Source organism: Saccopteryx leptura, chromosome 3 (genome assembly GCF_036850995.1).
Source record: "Saccopteryx leptura isolate mSacLep1 chromosome 3, mSacLep1_pri_phased_curated, whole genome shotgun sequence".
Taxonomy (NCBI): domain Eukaryota; kingdom Metazoa; phylum Chordata; class Mammalia; order Chiroptera; family Emballonuridae; genus Saccopteryx; species Saccopteryx leptura.
Window position 1 is genome coordinate 102975956 of NC_089505.1, and position 17622 is coordinate 102993577.

The window sequence follows — 17622 nt, forward strand, 5'->3', positions numbered from 1 at the left end:
CTCAGGGCCTTGAACTTGGGTCCTTCCGCATCCTAGTCTGATGCTCTATCCACTGCACCACAGCCTGGTCAGGCAAGCTCAGTGTCTCTTAACTCCTTTCTCTCTCTCTCTCTCTCTCTCTCTCCTTCTCTCCTTCTCTCCCTCTCTCTCTCCCTCTTTCCATCTTTCTCAGGCCACCAGGCTACCCCAATATGAATCAAGGGAGCATAATGGGAACTGGACCTCCCTATGGACAAGGGATTAATAGCATGGCTGGCATGATCAACCCTCAGGGACCCCCATATCCAATGGGTGGAACCATGGCCAACAATTCAGCAGGTAAGTCCTAGTCATTGCTCAGAGATTTCTTCCAGAATGATCATATCACAAACCTATTCAACTTAAGAATATTTTTTTCTCTTATAGGGATGGCAGCCAGCCCAGAGATGATGGGCCTTGGGGATGTCAAGTTAACTCCAGCCACCAAAATGAACAACAAGGCTGATGGGACACCCAAGACAGAATCCAAATCCAAAGTAATGATTTATATCTTGCCTCCTCTCAACTTTCTGTCTTATTCTTTCCAGTGATAGGGAGGAAAAACAAGAAGGTGATTAGACTCTAGCTTTTTATGACAAAACTAGGTTGTCTCAGAAAATATTGTTGTTTCCTCTTCTTATCATGAAGCTTCCCAGGATAATAGCTCATTAAATTAGGTTAAGTTAGTCTAAGGAGTCCTGATGTATAAAAAAGCATTATATTCTCACAGCTGTCTGTAACGGAGGAAATATACCAGACTTGCAGTATAGAATTCTCTGTGAAATTGTGCCCCCTATACATAGCCAGTATGTGCCATGGGCAACTAGTTGCTCTTCTCTTCATGGACCATACTAAGAACAGCAGGAATGGTTGGTGCCCTATGGTTTGTAAAGGGGGAGATGAGGCAGGTAGGATTTGGGTCCTTGGCGTCCCTGTAGGTTGGTCCGGAATGTGTTGTCCGTTGGGCCATGTGGCAACCTGGGGATCTGTTCAGTGTTGAGTCATTTGAAACATTTCTGTTCTTTGTTATACCTCATTTTTCCTATCTTATAAAGTAAGAGAAATAAAAATTCATAGCTGCCACCTTCTATGGGCCTTCTCCTCTGGTTCCCACACCTTTTTGCCATCCTCCCGTCTTGGACAGAATACTATCCAAACCAAAATTTTCAAGCAATTGGGAGACCTTTCCTTTTTGAGAGGTGATAGTTTCATGTTAGTTGATCCCATTGTCTAAGGTCATGTTTTGAGTTTCTTGAGTTCTCCAAAACAGTCTGTAAAAGTGTCCAAGCTCCTGGGTAAGTTGCGCAGGAATGGTAGTGACATTGATGTCAGGTGGACAAAGATTTGACACTTAGCCCTGCTACTTGAAAGCTATGAGATCTTAGGCATGGCCTCCTTATGCCTGCTCCCTTAGCTTTAAGAAGAGGATAATTTATAATACCTAATATGGAAAGGCATCTAACACAGCACCCAATGTTTAGTATTTTTCTTTCTTTATAGGAAGAAGGTTTAGCTCCCTTTTGGCTTTCAACCATATGAAGGCAGGGCAGGTGTCAGTAACCATCCCAGAATAAGAAGCTTTATCACTGCCCTAATTAAGGGACTCCTGAGACCCTTGGCATAGGCTTTAATCTAACCAGTTCCTAAGAATCTCTATCTGCCCCTTCCAGAAATCCAGTTCTTCTACTACAACCAATGAGAAGATCACCAAGTTGTATGAGCTGGGTGGTGAGCCTGAGAGGAAGATATGGGTAGACCGTTATCTTGCCTTCACTGAGGAGAAGGCCATGGGCATGACAAATCTGCCTGCTGTGGGTAGGAAACCTCTGGACCTCTATCGCCTCTATGTGTCTGTGAAGGAGATTGGTGGATTGACTCAGGTGAGTGCCTGGCACTTGGCTTCCCCTGTGGTTTCAACAAGCCTGCCTCAAGGTACTCAGTGGCTTCAACTAGCATCATGCATCCCACAGGGATATTACCTTTTCCTGCTCTCCAAGTCACATACTGACAGACTTGAGAGCACGGGCTTCCAGAAGATAGACTTCCAGAAGGCTGAGGCTTCCCTGGGTAGGATGAGGTATTAGCATTACGTTTACCATATATCTAGAGTTACACTGTGTTGCAAGGATAGGAACGTCTGTGGGCATTCTGATTCTATGGAAGGCAGTCTGGCATGGTAGACCAGGGCAAAATTTGGAGAGATAGGCCTGGTTTTGAATCTTGTCTTAGCCACTTATATGTGATCTTTATAAAGGTTTGTAACCACTCTGAGCCCTAATGTTTCTTACTTGTCAAGTAGGGACAGTGTACCCTGCTAGACTGTCTAAAGCTAGAAATAATAAAGCTTTCAGCAAGATTTCTGCTACATATAATTGGTCTGCAAGATGATGCAAGGGCAGCAAAAACTAGTTGCTGACCCTTTCTAGGAAACTTTTCAGTGGAGGTAAGATTTCAGGAGCTATATAGTAGAAATTGTGAAGAGAGAAGAGCTGGGAAATTTTGTTCACTTGCTCTGTATGAGAGACTGAAGTGAATGAATTCATCTCTGCTATAAACCTCTGAACTGAACGCTGCCCTGAGCCTTGCCTCTGTCCTGATACCTTATAGCTTTGTTTTACACTCAGCCCAGGCGGCCAACGGGTGAGACGACACTGACAGACGGCACACTGGCTTGCATATTTTCCTCCTATGTGTGTTCTGTAGTCATCAGATCAGGAGCCTGAGTTTGTGGCTGAGCTCAGGGAAGGCGTGACTGGGAGGGATGTATTCCAAACCTTCTAAATCAGAAGAGGAAAACAGCTGTCACCAGCAGAAAAGAAAGTGATTGGAATGAAGCCAACCAACAGTCAGTTATGAATTCCTTCTCCCTTCAAGCTTTATTTCCCTCCCCCACAAAGGAAAACAAAACAAAACAAGACACGTGTGCACTGCCACATAAGTGGCGTGGGAAGCAAAGCCACAGAGGCTTCTGAAGTGACCCTGGGCTTATTCCCGCTGTTGTCCTTGGTACTAATTTTCACACACACAAGCCTCTCCTGCCTGTAGGGAAAGGGGACATTGGGTTAGGTTTGGCATACTTTTAACTGGGTGGGCTTCTGAACTTAAGATGAAGTACAGAGGGAATCTCAAAGCCTGAGCTTGTCATGGTTTGCAAAAGGATGCCAGCCTTTTAGATGCTATGATGTGACTGAACTCTAAAGACAGTTCAGAGGAGAAAGAGTAGTTATAAATTAGTTTGTGCAGGCTCCAGGAAGGCAAAAGATGAGTCCTGAGTTCTTCTGAAGGATTAATAGGGTTTATGTAGAGGGAGGGCCATTCCAGTTGACTGGCCCAGGTGGCCTGAAGATGGGAAAGATTCTGGAATGTACCCTATCAACAATGGTTGTTGGTATTACTACACATCTCCATTTTATGTAATATTAGTTTTTATGTGTGCCTTTTTTTTTTTTTGTATTTTTCTGAAGCTGGAAACGGGGAGAGACAGACAGACTCCTGCATGCGCCCGACCGGGATCCACCCGGCACGCCCACCAGGGTCAGCGCTCTGCCCACCAGGGGGCGATGCTCTGCCCCTCCGGGGCGTCGCTCTGCTGCGACCAGAGCCACTCTAGCGCCTGGGGCAGAGGCCAAGAAGCCATCCCCAGCGCCCAGGCCATCTTTGCTCCAATGGAGCCTTGGCTGCGGGATGGGAAGAGAGAGACAGAGAGGAAGGAGGGGGGGGTGGAGAAGCAAATGGGCACTTCTCCTATGTGCCCTGGCCGGAAATCGAACCCGGGTCCCCCGCACGCCAGGCCGATGCTCTACCACTGAGCCAACCGGCCAGGGCCTATGTGTGCCTTTAAAATAAGATTTGGGCCTGGCTTGACCTGTAATGGCGCAGTGAATAAAGTGTCGACCTGGAATGCTGAGGTCGATGTTCGAAACCCTGAACTTGCCCAGTCAAGGCACATATGAGAGTTAATGATTCTAGCTCCTCCCCACTTCTCTCTCTCTCTCTCTCTCTCTCTCTCTCTCTTTTTCTCTCTCTCTCTCTCCCCCCCTCTCTCTTTCTCTCCTTTCTCTCTAGAACTGAATAAATTAATTTAAAAAATCTAAAAAATGCTGCTGAGTACTAAATTAAGTCTTTAAAAAAAAGCACACTGCACCATTCTTTCTCGTTAATAAAGTTTATGAAAAAAAACAGCCCTGGCTGGTTGGCTCAGTGGTAGAGCGTCGGCCTGGTGTGCAGGAGTCCCAGGTTTGATTCCCGGCCAGGGCACACAAGAGAAAAAGCACCCATCTGCTTCTCCACCCCTCCCCCTCTCCTTCCTCTCTGTCTCTCTCTTCCCCTCCCGCAGCCAAGGCTCCATTGGAGCAAAGTTGGCCTGGACGCTGAGGATGGCTCTGTGGCCTCTGCCTCAGGCGCTAGAATGGCTCTGGTTGCAACAGAGCAACGCCCCAGATGGACAGAGCATCGCCCCCTGGTGGGTGTGCCGGTTGGATCCCGGTCAGGCGCATGCAGGAGTCTGTCTGACTGCCTCCCTGTTTCCAGCTTCGGAAAAATACAAAAAAAAAAAAAAAAAAAAAAAAAAATATTTGGGCCTGACTGGAGGTGGCACAGTAGGTAGAGAATCAACTTAGGATGCTGAGAGGTCTAAGGTTGGAAACCCCAAGGTTGCTGGCTTGAGTGCAGGGTCACTGGTTTGGCTGGAGCCCCCTCCCCCCCGTCCTTGGTCAAGGCATGTATGAGAAGCAATCAATGAACAACTAAAGTGCCGCATCTACAAGTTGATGCTTCTCATCTTCATTTCTCTCCCTTCTCTCTCTCTCTCTCAAAATAAAATAAGATTTGAGCCCTGGATGGGTAGCTCAGTTAGTTGGAGCATTGTCCTGGTATGGCAAGGTTACGGGTTCAATTTCCAGTCAGGGCGCACACAGGAACAGATTGATGTTTCTGTCTGTCTCCTTTCCTCTCTCTCTAAAATCAATCAATAAATTTAAAAATAAAGTAGGATTTGAATCTGTTAGTGATTTGCACATGATTTTTCAGCAGTATGTATTTGTAAAGACTACCTCCTTAAAGCTGTTATCTAATTAATAGTGATATGAAATATGCCCTATTATATTTGCCTTGTCTGATGGTTGCAGTGATCTGTGGATAGAGCCTGCTGAGGGTAGATGATAGCCAGCCACGAATTTAATGTTTATGGACTATCCACTGAGTGGGGTTAACTTTTGTGATTAACTGAGAATTGTGATTCCACAAGAGATAAGTACCTGGTAGCCTGATGGGGTTTGGGACTTGTGGGCAGGAAGATGTACCTTGACTCTTATGGTTGGTTTTACAGGTCAATAAGAACAAAAAATGGCGGGAACTTGCGACCAACCTCAATGTCGGCACTTCAAGCAGTGCTGCCAGCTCCTTGAAAAAGCAGTATATCCAATGTCTCTATGCCTTTGAGTGCAAGATTGAACGGGGAGAAGACCCTCCTCCAGACATCTTTGCAGCTGCTGATTCCAAGAAGTCCCAGCCTAAGATCCAGCCTCCCTCTCCAGGTAGGAATTGGGTGAGCCCCATCAAAGCTCATACTTCAAGGGTAGTATTCACCTTTTTCGCCAGTACCTACCACCAGAGATGTATGCTGTGCTCTGTCACAGATAAAATAGGTTGGCAGACTAAAGAGCAGGCAGTGGCAACTCTTGGGAGGTAGCCTGCAATAGCCTTAAGTTTTAATTTCCATTGTGCACCTGGCATCTTGCCAAATGTTTGTAAACTAGCAAGTGGGAGGGACATCAGAGTGGGAAATCTGACAGATAGCAAGGCAAGACAGTCTGGGAGCTTTGGCCCACTGATGTCAGCACCTTAGAATGCAGCTCAGACTAGAGCCCTGAATTCCCCAGGGAGTTGAGATGGTAATGAATGGGAAGGAGGTGGTGGGGAGGGGATATGAATGGAACTCTCTGACTGCTCTCCTTTGTGAAAGGAAGCTGAGGCCTGGGCAAGCATGGGAAGGCCAGGACTCCTAGAAGGTTGGTGTAAACACATGTGCTCTGGTGTTGACCTCCGAGGGTGTAATGAGTGCCTGAGATGACTCATCAGCTAGGGAGGCCCAAGCAGTGGGATATCTGCTTCTGGGAATGGTAACTAATGGAAACATAATTACTGTTGGTTCTGTGCTCATCAACTTGGAGCAGCGATTTTCTTCTTTTTTCTTTTTTTTTTTTTTTAAATTGATTTCAGAGAGAGAAGAAGAAAAAGAGAGAAAAGAGAGAAAAACATCGATTTGTTGTTCCCCTTATTTCTGCATTCATTGGTTGATTCTTTTATGTGCCCTGACCAGGGGTCGAGCCAGCAACCTTAACATATCAAGAAAATGAGCTAACCAACTGAGCTACCTGGCCAGAGCCAGAGCAGCAATTTTCAACTGGTGTGCTTGTAAGACTTTTTAAAACATGCAATGCCTGACTATTTAGTCAGGGGCACTGACCTCATTTCCTTTAAATTGTCAAATTAAAAAAATGAAAACAGCCAATACAATAGTCATCCAGTGTGAATAAATCAAAATTATACCTATTTTGCCTGACTGGTGGTGGCACAGTTGATAGAGCATTGGCCTGGGACATTGAGGTCCCAGGTTCAAAACCTCGAGGTAAAAAAAAAAAAAAAAAAAGCCTGACCTGTAGTGGCACAGTGGATAAAGTGTCAGCCTGGAAACGCTGAGGTTGCCGGTTCAAAACCCTGGGCTTGCCTGGTCAAGGCACATATGGGAGTTGATGCTTTCTGCTCCTCCCCCTTCTCTCTCTCTCTCTCTCCCCTCTCTATAATGAATAAATAAAATCTTTATAAAAAAAAACAAACAAAAAAAAAAAACCTCGAGGTCACCAGCTTGAGCATGGGATCATCCAGCCTGAGTGCGGGTTCCTTGACATGATTTCACGGTCGCTGGCTTGAGCAAGGGGTCATTGGCTCGGACTGAGCTCCCCAGACAAGGAACGCATGAATCAATGAACAACTGAAGTGCCACAACTATGAGTTGATGCTTCTCATCTCTCTCCCTTCCTGTCTGTCTGTCTCTCTCTCAAAAAAAAAAAAAAAAAAAAAAAAGCAAGGACCATGATAGACTCCCCAAGTTCCCTTTTTTATGACCTGGCCTTGAGATTTCCTGTAGAGAAGGGTGATTTAGGCTTCCTTGCTTTAATCTTGTAACAAATAATCTTTTCTGAAGAGATGCTAGCATGTGTTTCCTGAGAGTTAAACGCTTTCCTGCTCACCCTGCATCTTTGTCCACAGCTGGATCAGGGTCTATGCAGGGGCCACAGACTCCTCAGTCAACCAGCAGTTCCATGGCAGAAGGGGGAGACCTGAAGCCACCAACTCCAGCATCCACACCACACAGTCAGATCCCCCCCCTGCCAGGCATGAGGTAAGGCCACAAACGGGCAAGTCATTTGGGGTACCTTGGACAGAAGTGCATGAGCTCCTGTGCAGCCTGGTGTGGTCCCTGCTCTGCTTACCCAGACAGTGACTCCCATGTGTCCTGCATTATCAGAGGAATTGCTTTATTTGGGGTTTAATTGACTTTCCTTGCTCTGGAGCAGGAGCAATTCAGTCGGGATCCAGGATGCTTTTCCTGATGGAAGTGACCCCACATTCCAGAAACGGAATTCCATGACTCCAAACCCTGGGTACCAGCCCAGTATGAATACCTCTGACATGATGGGGCGCATGTCCTACGAGCCAAATAAGGATCCTTATGGCAGCATGAGGAAAGGTGACCAATTGCTGTTGGCCTTGTACCCTGAGGACAGAGCCAGGGAAGTGGGGTGATAGGTTGAGAGTGAATCAGTGTTCTTGTCAAGCCATCCTCTGAGATAAGGCATTTTCAGACCTAACCACCCCTCTTTATCCCTGCCTCCTTTCTTATTTTCCTCTCCCTGGTCTCACCTTGTTACCAACCCTTAAAAGTACATGCTCTTTGCTGATTGGGGCCTCTTTAGACCTCTGTTTTAAACCTGTCAGGAAAACAAAAGGAATAAACTTGACCTCTGAAAAGGGCATGGATCTTGGGGGCAAGCAAGGTGTATATTGCTAGGCTTGCTCACCTACCAGTTTGCTCACTGCCTGCCTTTCTGCACTCAGCTCCAGGGAGTGATCCCTTCATGTCCTCAGGGCAGGGCCCCAACGGCGGGATGGGGGACCCCTACAGCCGAGCTGCCGGCCCTGGGCTGGCAAATGTGGCAATGGGACCACGACAGCACTATCCTTATGGAGGTCCTTATGACAGAGTGAGGTAAGCATGGCCCCCATTCCTGTCCCACCCCAGAACCCCACAGCTATAGTGGACTCAATATTATTCTCCAATTTTATTTAGGACGGAGCCTGGAATAGGACCCGAGGGAAACATGGGCACTGGAGCCCCACAACCGAATCTCATGCCTTCCAACCCAGACTCGGGGATGTATTCTCCTAGCCGCTATCCCCCACAGCAGCAGCAGCAGCAACAACGGTGAGTGAAGCCTGGTCTCAGTGCTTCTGGGCCTTGGCCTTTGCCATTTCCCACCCTGATCTTCTGTTTTTCTCCCTCCTGCAGACATGATTCCTATGGCAATCAGTTCTCCACTCAAGGCACCCCTTCCGGCAGCCCTTTCCCCAGCCAGCAGACCACAATGTATCAGCAGCAGCAGCAGGTGAGGAAGGTATCAGGTAGACTGATACACAAAGCACTAGTTTTATAAACTAAGATGGAAAGTCTGAGAAGCTCAACTTTAGATCATTGGGTTGTGGTCTGCCATCCAAATAACTAGTTTTGCCTAAAGAGCCAAGCCCTCAATCTTTTCTCTATTTGGAGTCCAGTCCAGTTTCTAGTTCTCCAAAAGGGCTAGTGACATGCCTTATTTTGATTTTTGAACTTTTCTTTGTTTTTCTACTTAGAGCAAGGGAGAGCCAGAGGGGAATAGAGAAAGAGTCCTGCTTTCAGAGATAACTTTCAAAGATAATTTGTACAGGTTATTTCTTTGTTCTCTTGGAGTCTGTATCTCTTCAAGAGGGGCAGAAGCAAGCCCAATGTCTTGTGTAGAGCCGTGGTTCTTGTATTCCTGCGTGCAAAGCATTAACTTCCCTTCTGATTGTCCCTGTCTTAGAATTACAAGCGGCCGATGGATAGCACATACGGCCCTACTGCCAAGCGGCACGAAGGGGAGATGTACAGCATGCCGTACAGCACGGGGCAGGGGCAGCCCCAGCAGCAACAGTTGCCCCCAGCCCAGCCCCAGCCCACCAGCCAGCAACAAGCTGCCCAGCCTTCCCCTCAGCAAGATGTGTACAACCAGTATGGCACCGCGTATCCTGCCACTGCTGCCGCCGCCACTGAGCGCCGACAAGCAAGTGGCCCCCAGAACCAGTTTCCATTCCAGTTTGGCCGAGACCGTGTCTCAGCACCCCCTGGCTCCAGTGCCCAGCAGAACATGCCACCACAAATGATGGGTGGTCCCATACAGGCATCAGCTGAGGTTGCTCAGCAAGGCACCATATGGCAAGGGCGTAATGACATGACCTACAATTACGCCAACAGGCAGAGCACAGGCTCTGCCCCCCAGGGCCCCGCCTATCATGGTGTGAATCGAACAGATGAAATGCTGCATACGGATCAGAGGGCTAACCATGAAGGCTCGTGGCCTTCCCATGGCACACGCCAGCCCCCGTATGGTCCCTCTGCTCCCGTGCCCCCCATGACAAGGCCCCCTCCTTCCAACTACCAGCCCCCACCAAGCATGCAGAATCACATTCCTCAGGTATCGAGCCCTGCTCCCCTGGCCCGGCCAATGGAGAACCGCACCTCTCCTAGCAAGTCTCCATTCCTGCACTCTGGGATGAAGATGCAAAAGGCAGGGCCCCCTGTACCTGCCTCTCACATAGCACCTACCCCTGTGCAGCCTCCCATGATTCGGCGTGACATTACCTTCCCACCTGGCTCTGTCGAAGCCACACAGCCTGTGTTAAAGCAGAGGAGGCGACTTACAATGAAAGACATTGGTAAGGAGACCTCCCTGGTTGGGTTGTGTAATCTCTTTCCATCTTGTCCACTGTTCTCACTCCATCCTGATACTCTGGATGAAGTAAAATCTGGTCCAGTATTGACTAAAACAGAACCAAGGAAATTTGGATAAGGAAGCAATCAGCTGATTTCAGGCTTTTACAGTCAAGGAATTGCTATGCAGCGATGTCCTAAGAGGACCTAGAAGCCATGAGGGGCAGATGTATGTCATCTCCCAAATAGGAACTGCCTCCATTTGTTATCTTCATAACAGTGAAGGCTGATAGGCCAGCCCTGGGGGTGATCTCCAGCCAACCTGTGCTTGGTGGGTGGATGACATGGAGGTTTTGTTTCAGGAACTCCAGAGGCATGGCGGGTAATGATGTCCCTCAAGTCTGGGCTGCTGGCAGAGAGCACATGGGCCTTAGACACCATTAACATCCTACTGTATGATGACAACAGCATCATGACCTTCAATCTCAGTCAGGTAAGTACAGGTGCCTGAGAAAGATTGGAAGGTTAGGAGGGCCTGGTATTTTCTTGAAGTTGATGGTGTTAAGTGACACAGGGAATTAAGTTATCCCTGGCCATCATGGTCTCCTCTCTCTTGCTTTCTCTCTGATACCTTCCATGCTAGTACTTTGCCACTGGCTATGGGCCCAGAATATTGAAAACAGTAATAATTTATGTAAGGTATCAGGTTGTCTTCAAAGGGAATCTGAGAGAAACTCTTTGGTATTGGTAAGATTCTGTTGTCAGCAAGGACACCATGTTTTCTAGACTACCAAGAACCACCTGTGGTCTTCATCAGTGAGAATAGTTTCTTTATTCCCTTTCTTATTTCATCCACTCTGAATAGAAAAGATCTTTGTTGATCTCATTCTCCTAAGGTGTAGTATGGGATGTGCTTGGGGGTGGGGGTGGGGTGGGGGTGGTATTTAATGATGTCTTACAGAGATGATTCTCCAGACCCTCTCTCCACAGCACTTGCACCTTGAGTTTCCCAGTAATTGGGAAGAATTTCTGCTGCACCATTCTGCTCTTTCTTTTGAGCATCCTTAGCATCTACCAACTAACCCATCTTTCAAGGAATTAACGGGGCGTTGTTATTAATATAGTTACTGTTTAGCCCAGGCCAGATAGCTCCATTGGTTAAGAGTATCGTCCTGTTCGATCCTTGGTCAGGGCACACATAGGAACAGATTAGGGTTCTTCTCTCTCCCTCCTCCTCTTCCCTCCTTCACTCCTTTTTTTTCCTCTCTCCCTCTCTCCCTCTTCCTCTTCCCTCCTCTCCTTCTCTCCCTCTCTCCCTCCTTCCTTCCTCTCACTAAAATCAATAAAATAAATAAAATAAAATGTTTTTTAAAAATTATGCCCAACCCTGGTTGGTTGGCTCAGTTGGTTGGCCCGGCATGTGGAAGTCCTATGTTTGATTCTCAGCCAGGGCACACAGGAGAAGCGCCCATCTGCTTCTCCACTCTTCCCCCTCTCCTTTCTCTATCTCTCTCTTCCTCTCCCGCAGCCAAGACTCCGTTGGAGCAAAGTTGGCCCGGGCGCTGAAGACGGCTCCAGGGCCTCTGCTTCAGGCACTAGAATGGCTCTGGTTGCAACAGGGCAACACCCCAGATGGGCAGAGCATCATCCTTTAGTGGGCTTGCCGGGTGGATCCCGGTCAGGCACATGCGGGGGAGTCTGTCTCTCTTCTCTGCCTCCCCATTTCTCACTTCAGAAAAATACAACAAAAAAAGTACTGCCCAACCTGTGGTGGCACATTGGATGAAACAGCAACCTGGAATGCTGAGGTTGCCGGTTTGGAACCCTGGGCTTTTCTGGTCAAGGCACATAGGAGAAGCAGCTACTATGAGTTGATGCTTCCTACCCACCCACTCCTATTTTCTCTTTCTCTCCTATCTCTAAAAAGAGAAGAAAAATCAATAAATAAAATATTTTTTTCAAAAGAAAATAACATATTTCCCATTTATTGTACCCTCACTTTGTGCCAGGTTCTTCTTACATTCTTTCATGTCATACAATAGCCTTGTGGCCACTTACAGATGACTATCTAGGTTCAGAGTCTTATCTTCACCTAGGTTCACACAGCTGTTAACAGTCTTTCTGATTCTTTCTTTTTAAATTTTATTTATTGATTTTATCGAGAGAGGAAGGGACAGAGAAAGGAACATGGATCTGTTCCTGTATGTGCCCTGACTGGGGATTGAACCGGCAACCTCAGCGCTTCGGGATGATGCCCCAACCAACTGTATTACCTGGCCAGGGCAACAGTCTTTCTGATTTAAAACTTGACTTTATTGCATAATATTGACTCCCACGAGAAAGTAAAGGAACAGCCCTGGCCAAATAGCTTAGTTGGTTAGAGCATTGTCCTGAAGCACAGACGTTGCCAGTTCAATCCCAGGTCAGGTCACATATAAGAGCAGATCGGTGTTACTATCTCTCTCCCTCTCTCCCTTTCTCTTTCTCTCTCTAAAACCAATACAATAAACATTAAAAAAAAATAAGAAGAAGGAAAGGAGCAAATAATAATTGAGCAATTTCCATATTCCAAGCATTTGATATATTTCATTTAGACCTCATAACAACCCTGCCAAATTTAGGATTTTCCTTAAAGATGGGAAAACTACAGCTTGGAAAGTTAAACCACATGGCTAGTTCCTGGAAAAGCCAGAATTTAAATCTAGATTTTTCTAATTCTAAAGCCTTTATTTTAGCCTGACCAGGCAGTGGCGCAGTGGATATCACCACTGTGTTGGCCTGGGACACAGAGGACCCAGGTTCGAAACCCTGAGGTCACCAGCTTGAGCAACACCAGCTTATTCGGCTTGAGCACGGGCTCACCAGCTTGAGTGCGGGGTCACTGGTTTGAAGCCCAGGGCTTGAACCCCAGGTCTCTCTCTGGCTTGAGCAAGGGGAACTCACTCTGCTATAGCCCCCAGTCAACGCAGATATGAGGAAGCAATCAACGAACACCTAAGGAGCCGCAACAAAGAATTGATGCTTCTCATCACTCCCTTTCTGTCTGTATGTCCCTCTCTGTCCCTCTCGCTGTGTCTCTTTCTGTCTCTGTCACCAAATAAATAAATAAAGCCTTTGTTATTTTTTTAATTATTATTTTTTAAAACTTATTTGAGAGAGAGAAAAAGAGAAACATTGATTCCTACTTATTTATGCATTCATTGGTTGTTTCTCATATGTGCCCTGACTGGGGATTGAACCAGCAACCTTGGCACATAGGAATAACATTCTAACCAATGAGCTGCCAAGCCAGGGCAAAAGCCCTTATTTTTCCCATTCTGCTATACTGTTCCACCAGAAATTGACCTTACAGGAAATTAATGTCTTCTTCTAGAGGTAAATAGACTATACAGAATCCAAGCTGAAATTTGGGTTGCCGTAGCACCAACTTGGACCACTGTTTGGCAAACCAAAGCTTCATACCACTCATTATGTTGCATGATTCATGGAGATCCAACATCAGAATGTTGGGGAGTTTGGAGAGAAGAGAGCAGATGAACATTTGTTCATACTGCATTCCATCTCTCCTCTCGTGTCATGAGGGTCATCCCACCATGTTTAGTCTTGGTCTCTATTTGGCAGTGGAATACAGTATTTTAAGAGGGACAATGACAGCCCTGGCTGGATAGCTCAGTTGGTTAGATCATTGTCTTGGAATGCAGAGGTTGCCAGTTCGATTCCCTAGTCAGGGCACATACAGGAACAGCTCAATGTTCCTGTCTCTTTCTCTCTCCCTGCCTCTAAATTAATTAATTAATTTAAACAAAAAAAAGGGACAATGACAATGACCATTCAGACCAAACGGCCTGGTGAAGAAAACCAGAAATTGGTTGGGAAAGAGGAGGCTGAGAGATAGTGGCATCAGTAGTGAGTTGCAGAGCTGTTGGTCACCATTCCTGTTCTGGAGGCAGGCTCACATGAAGGAAGGTTGGTTGGGCAGAAGGAAGAACTTTGTGTCAGTCAGAAGAGAAATGAAAAGGACTAACTGTGGAGAGCCTTTGGGGAGGAAGCACCTCTGCTTTTCTCAGTGATGCAAATGTCTGACCTAGAAGGAAAAGGGGGAGATCAGATGGAAGACCCTTGGAGATCTCTCAAGTTGTATCCCACTTTTCTCCCTTAATTTATTTCCTATCCTTTCTCTTTTAGCTCCCAGGGTTGCTAGAGCTCCTTGTGGAATATTTTCGACGTTGCCTGATTGAGATCTTTGGCATTTTAAAGGAGTATGAGGTGGGTGACCCAGGGCAGAGAACACTACTGGACCCTGGGAGATTCAGCAAGGCGTCTAGTCCAGCCCCTGTGGAAGGGGAGGATGAGGAGGACCTTCTAAGTCCTAAACTAGAGGAGGAAGAAGAAGAGGAAGTAGTTGAAAATGATGAGGAGATGGCCTTTTCAGGCAAGGACAAGGCAGCCTCAGAGAATAGTGAGGAGAAACTTATTAGTAAGTTTGACAAGCTTCCAGTAAAGATTGTGCAGAAGAATGACCCGTTTGTGGTGGACTGCTCAGATAAGCTTGGGCGTGTGCAGGAGTTTGACAGTGGCCTGCTGCACTGGCGGATTGGTGGGGGTGACACCACTGAGCATATCCAGACCCACTTTGAGAGTAAGACAGAGCTGCTGCCTACCCGGCCTCATGTGCCCTGCCTACCAATCACCCAGAAGCATGTCACAACAGCAGAGTGTACACCAGGGACAACAGAACAGGAGGGCCCCCCACCTGATGGCCCTCCAGAAAAAAGGATCACAGCCACTATGGATGATATGTTGTCTACTCGGTCTAGCACGTTGACTGAGGAGGGAGCTAAGAGTGCAGAGGCTACAAAGGAGAGCAGCAAGTTTCCATTCGGCATCAGCCCCGCACAGAGCCACCGGAACATCAAGATCCTAGAGGATGAACCCCACAGTAAAGATGAGACCCCACTGTGTACCCTTCTGGACTGGCAGGATTCCCTTGCCAAGCGCTGCGTCTGTGTCTCCAATACCATCCGAAGCCTGTCATTTGTGCCAGGTAACGACTTTGAGATGTCCAAACACCCAGGGCTGCTGCTGATCCTGGGCAAGCTGATCCTTCTACACCACAAGCATCCAGAACGGAAGCAGGCACCACTAACTTATGAGAAGGAGGAGGAGCAGGACCAAGGGGTGAGCTGCAACAAAGTGGAGTGGTGGTGGGACTGCTTGGAGATGCTCCGGGAAAACACCTTGGTCACGCTAGCCAACATCTCGGGGCAGTTGGACCTCTCCCCGTACCCTGAGAGCATTTGCCTGCCTGTCCTGGATGGACTCCTACACTGGGCAGTCTGCCCTTCAGCTGAAGCCCAGGACCCCTTCTCCACCCTGGGCCCCAACGCCGTCCTCTCCCCCCAGAGACTGGTCTTGGAAACCCTCAGCAAACTCAGCATCCAGGACAACAATGTGGACCTTATTCTGGCCACGCCCCCCTTCAGCCGCCTGGAGAAGTTGTATAGCACCATGGTGCGCTTCCTCAGTGACCGAAAGAACCCGGTATGCCGGGAGATGGCCGTGGTACTACTGGCCAACCTGGCACAGGGCGATAGCCTGGCAGCCCGTGCCATCGCAGTGCAGAAGGGCAGCATCGGCAACCTCCTGGGCTTCCTGGAGGATAGCCTTGCTGCCACACAGTTCCAACAGAGCCAGGCGAGCCTGCTTCACATGCAGAACCCGCCCTTTGAGCCAACTAGTGTGGACATGATGCGGCGGGCTGCCCGTGCACTGCTGGCCCTGGCCAAGGTGGACGAGAACCACTCAGAGTTCACGCTGTACGAGTCACGGCTGTTGGACATCTCGGTATCGCCATTGATGAACTCATTGGTTTCACAAGTCATTTGTGATGTACTGTTTCTGATTGGCCAGTCATGACAGCCGTGGGACATCTCCCTCCCTGTGTGTGTGTGCGTGTGTGGAGAACTTAGAAACTGACTGTTGCCCTTTATTTATGCAAAACCACCTCAGAATCCAGTTTACCCTGTGCTGTCCAGCTTCTCCCTTGGGAAAAAAGTCTCCTATTTCTCTTTCCTACCAGCCCCCTTCACCTTTCTACCTTTCTGTTCCTTGTCCTCACCTTACTCCCCTCAGGACCCCACCCTATTTGAAAAGACAAAGCTCTGCCTACATAGAAGACTTTTTTATTTTAACCAAAGTTACTGTTGTTTACAGTGAGTTTGGGGAAAAAAATTAAAATAAAAATGGCTTTCCTGGTCCTTGCATCAACGGGACGCCACATTTCATAACTGTTTTTAATGGTAAAAAAAAAAAAAGGAAAAAATACAAAAAAAACCCTCTGAAGGACAAAAAAGGTGACTGCTGAACTGTGTGTGGTTTATTGTTGTACATTCACAATCTTGCAGGAGCCGAGAAGTTCGCAGTTGTGGACAGACTGTTCACTGGAGAGGCCTGTGCAGTAGAGTGTAGACCCTTTCATGTACTGTACTGTACACCTGATACTGTAAACATACTGTAATAATAATGTCTCACATGGAAACAAGAGAAAAAAACGCTGGGTCAGCAGCAAGCTGTAGTTTTTAAAAATGTTTTTAGTTAAAACGTTGAGGAGAAAAAAAAAAGGCTTTTCCCCCAAAGTATCATGTGTGAACCTACAACACCCTGACCTCTTTCTCTCCTCCTTGATTGTATGAATAACCCTGAGATCACCTCTTAGAACTGGTTTTAACCTTTAGCTGCAGCCGCTGTGCTGCCACGTGTGTATATATATGACGTTGTACATTGCACATACCCTTGGGTCCCCACAGTTTGGTCCCCTTCCCAGCTACCCCTTTATAGTATGACGAGTTAACAAGTTGGTGACCTGCACAAAGCGAGACACAGCTATTTAATCTCTTGCCAGACATTGCCCCTCTTGGCGCGATGCTGTACAGGTCTCTGTAAAAAGTCCTTGCTGTCTCAGCAGCCAATCAACTTATAGTTTATTTTTTTCTGGGTTTTTGTTTTGTTTTCTTTCTAATCGAGGTGTGAAAAAGTTCTAGGTTCAGTTGAAGTTACTGATGAAGAAACACAATTGAGATTTTTTCAGTGATAAAATCTGCATATTTGTATTTCAAACAGTATAGCTAAAACTTGGTGTAAATTCCTCCTTTTTTCCTTTTTTGGCTTAATGAATATCATTTATTCAGTATGAAATCTTTATACTATATGTTCCACGTGTTAAGAATAAATGTACATTAAATCTTGGTAAGACGTTTGTGAGGCTTTTTATTGTTTTCAAACTATTTAAAAGCTTGGCCTTTTGGGGATGTGAGTCCTGTTCTTGCAGCTCTCTCCCCTAAAAGTTGGCATCCTGGACCCTGTCGTTTCTGCACCATATTTCATGTTACCTTCCACGTTTAAGAAAGTCGAGATCATTTTGCCTGCAAGAGGAAGTTCAAGGCATTAAAAGCAGGTTAGCCTCTTGAAATAAAGTGGGTTTAAATAGCCAAAGAAATTGATAATGCTCTAGAACAGTGATTCTCAATCTTGATCATCTCATGGCATACATAAACTAATTACTGCAGCACACCAAAAAATATATTTTTTTGCCAGTCTGA

General features: G+C 46.9%; 1 protein-coding gene across 2 annotated transcripts in view; it reads left to right on the top strand.

The window, feature by feature from the left end:
- ARID1A (AT-rich interaction domain 1A) overlaps nt 1-17269 on the top strand; it is an 87235-nt gene extending 69966 nt beyond the window's left edge. Inside the window, exons 9-20 of one of the 2 annotated variants that reach the window (XM_066375547.1) lie at nt 173-318; nt 406-515; nt 1689-1898; nt 5345-5552; nt 7288-7420; nt 7593-7768; nt 8137-8287; nt 8369-8503; nt 8588-8684; nt 9138-10029; nt 10387-10517; nt 14210-17269. In XM_066375547.1, coding sequence (XP_066231644.1) covers nt 173-318; nt 406-515; nt 1689-1898; nt 5345-5552; nt 7288-7420; nt 7593-7768; nt 8137-8287; nt 8369-8503; nt 8588-8684; nt 9138-10029; nt 10387-10517; nt 14210-15940 — 4120 coding nt within the window. In that variant the 3' untranslated portion in view covers nt 15941-17269. The remainder of the gene's footprint in view (nt 1-172; nt 319-405; nt 516-1688; nt 1899-5344; nt 5553-7287; nt 7421-7592; nt 7769-8136; nt 8288-8368; nt 8504-8587; nt 8685-9137; nt 10030-10386; nt 10518-14209) is intronic. The other variant, XM_066375548.1, reaches the window with a different exon arrangement.
- Nucleotides 17270-17622: the final 353 nt, after the last annotated feature.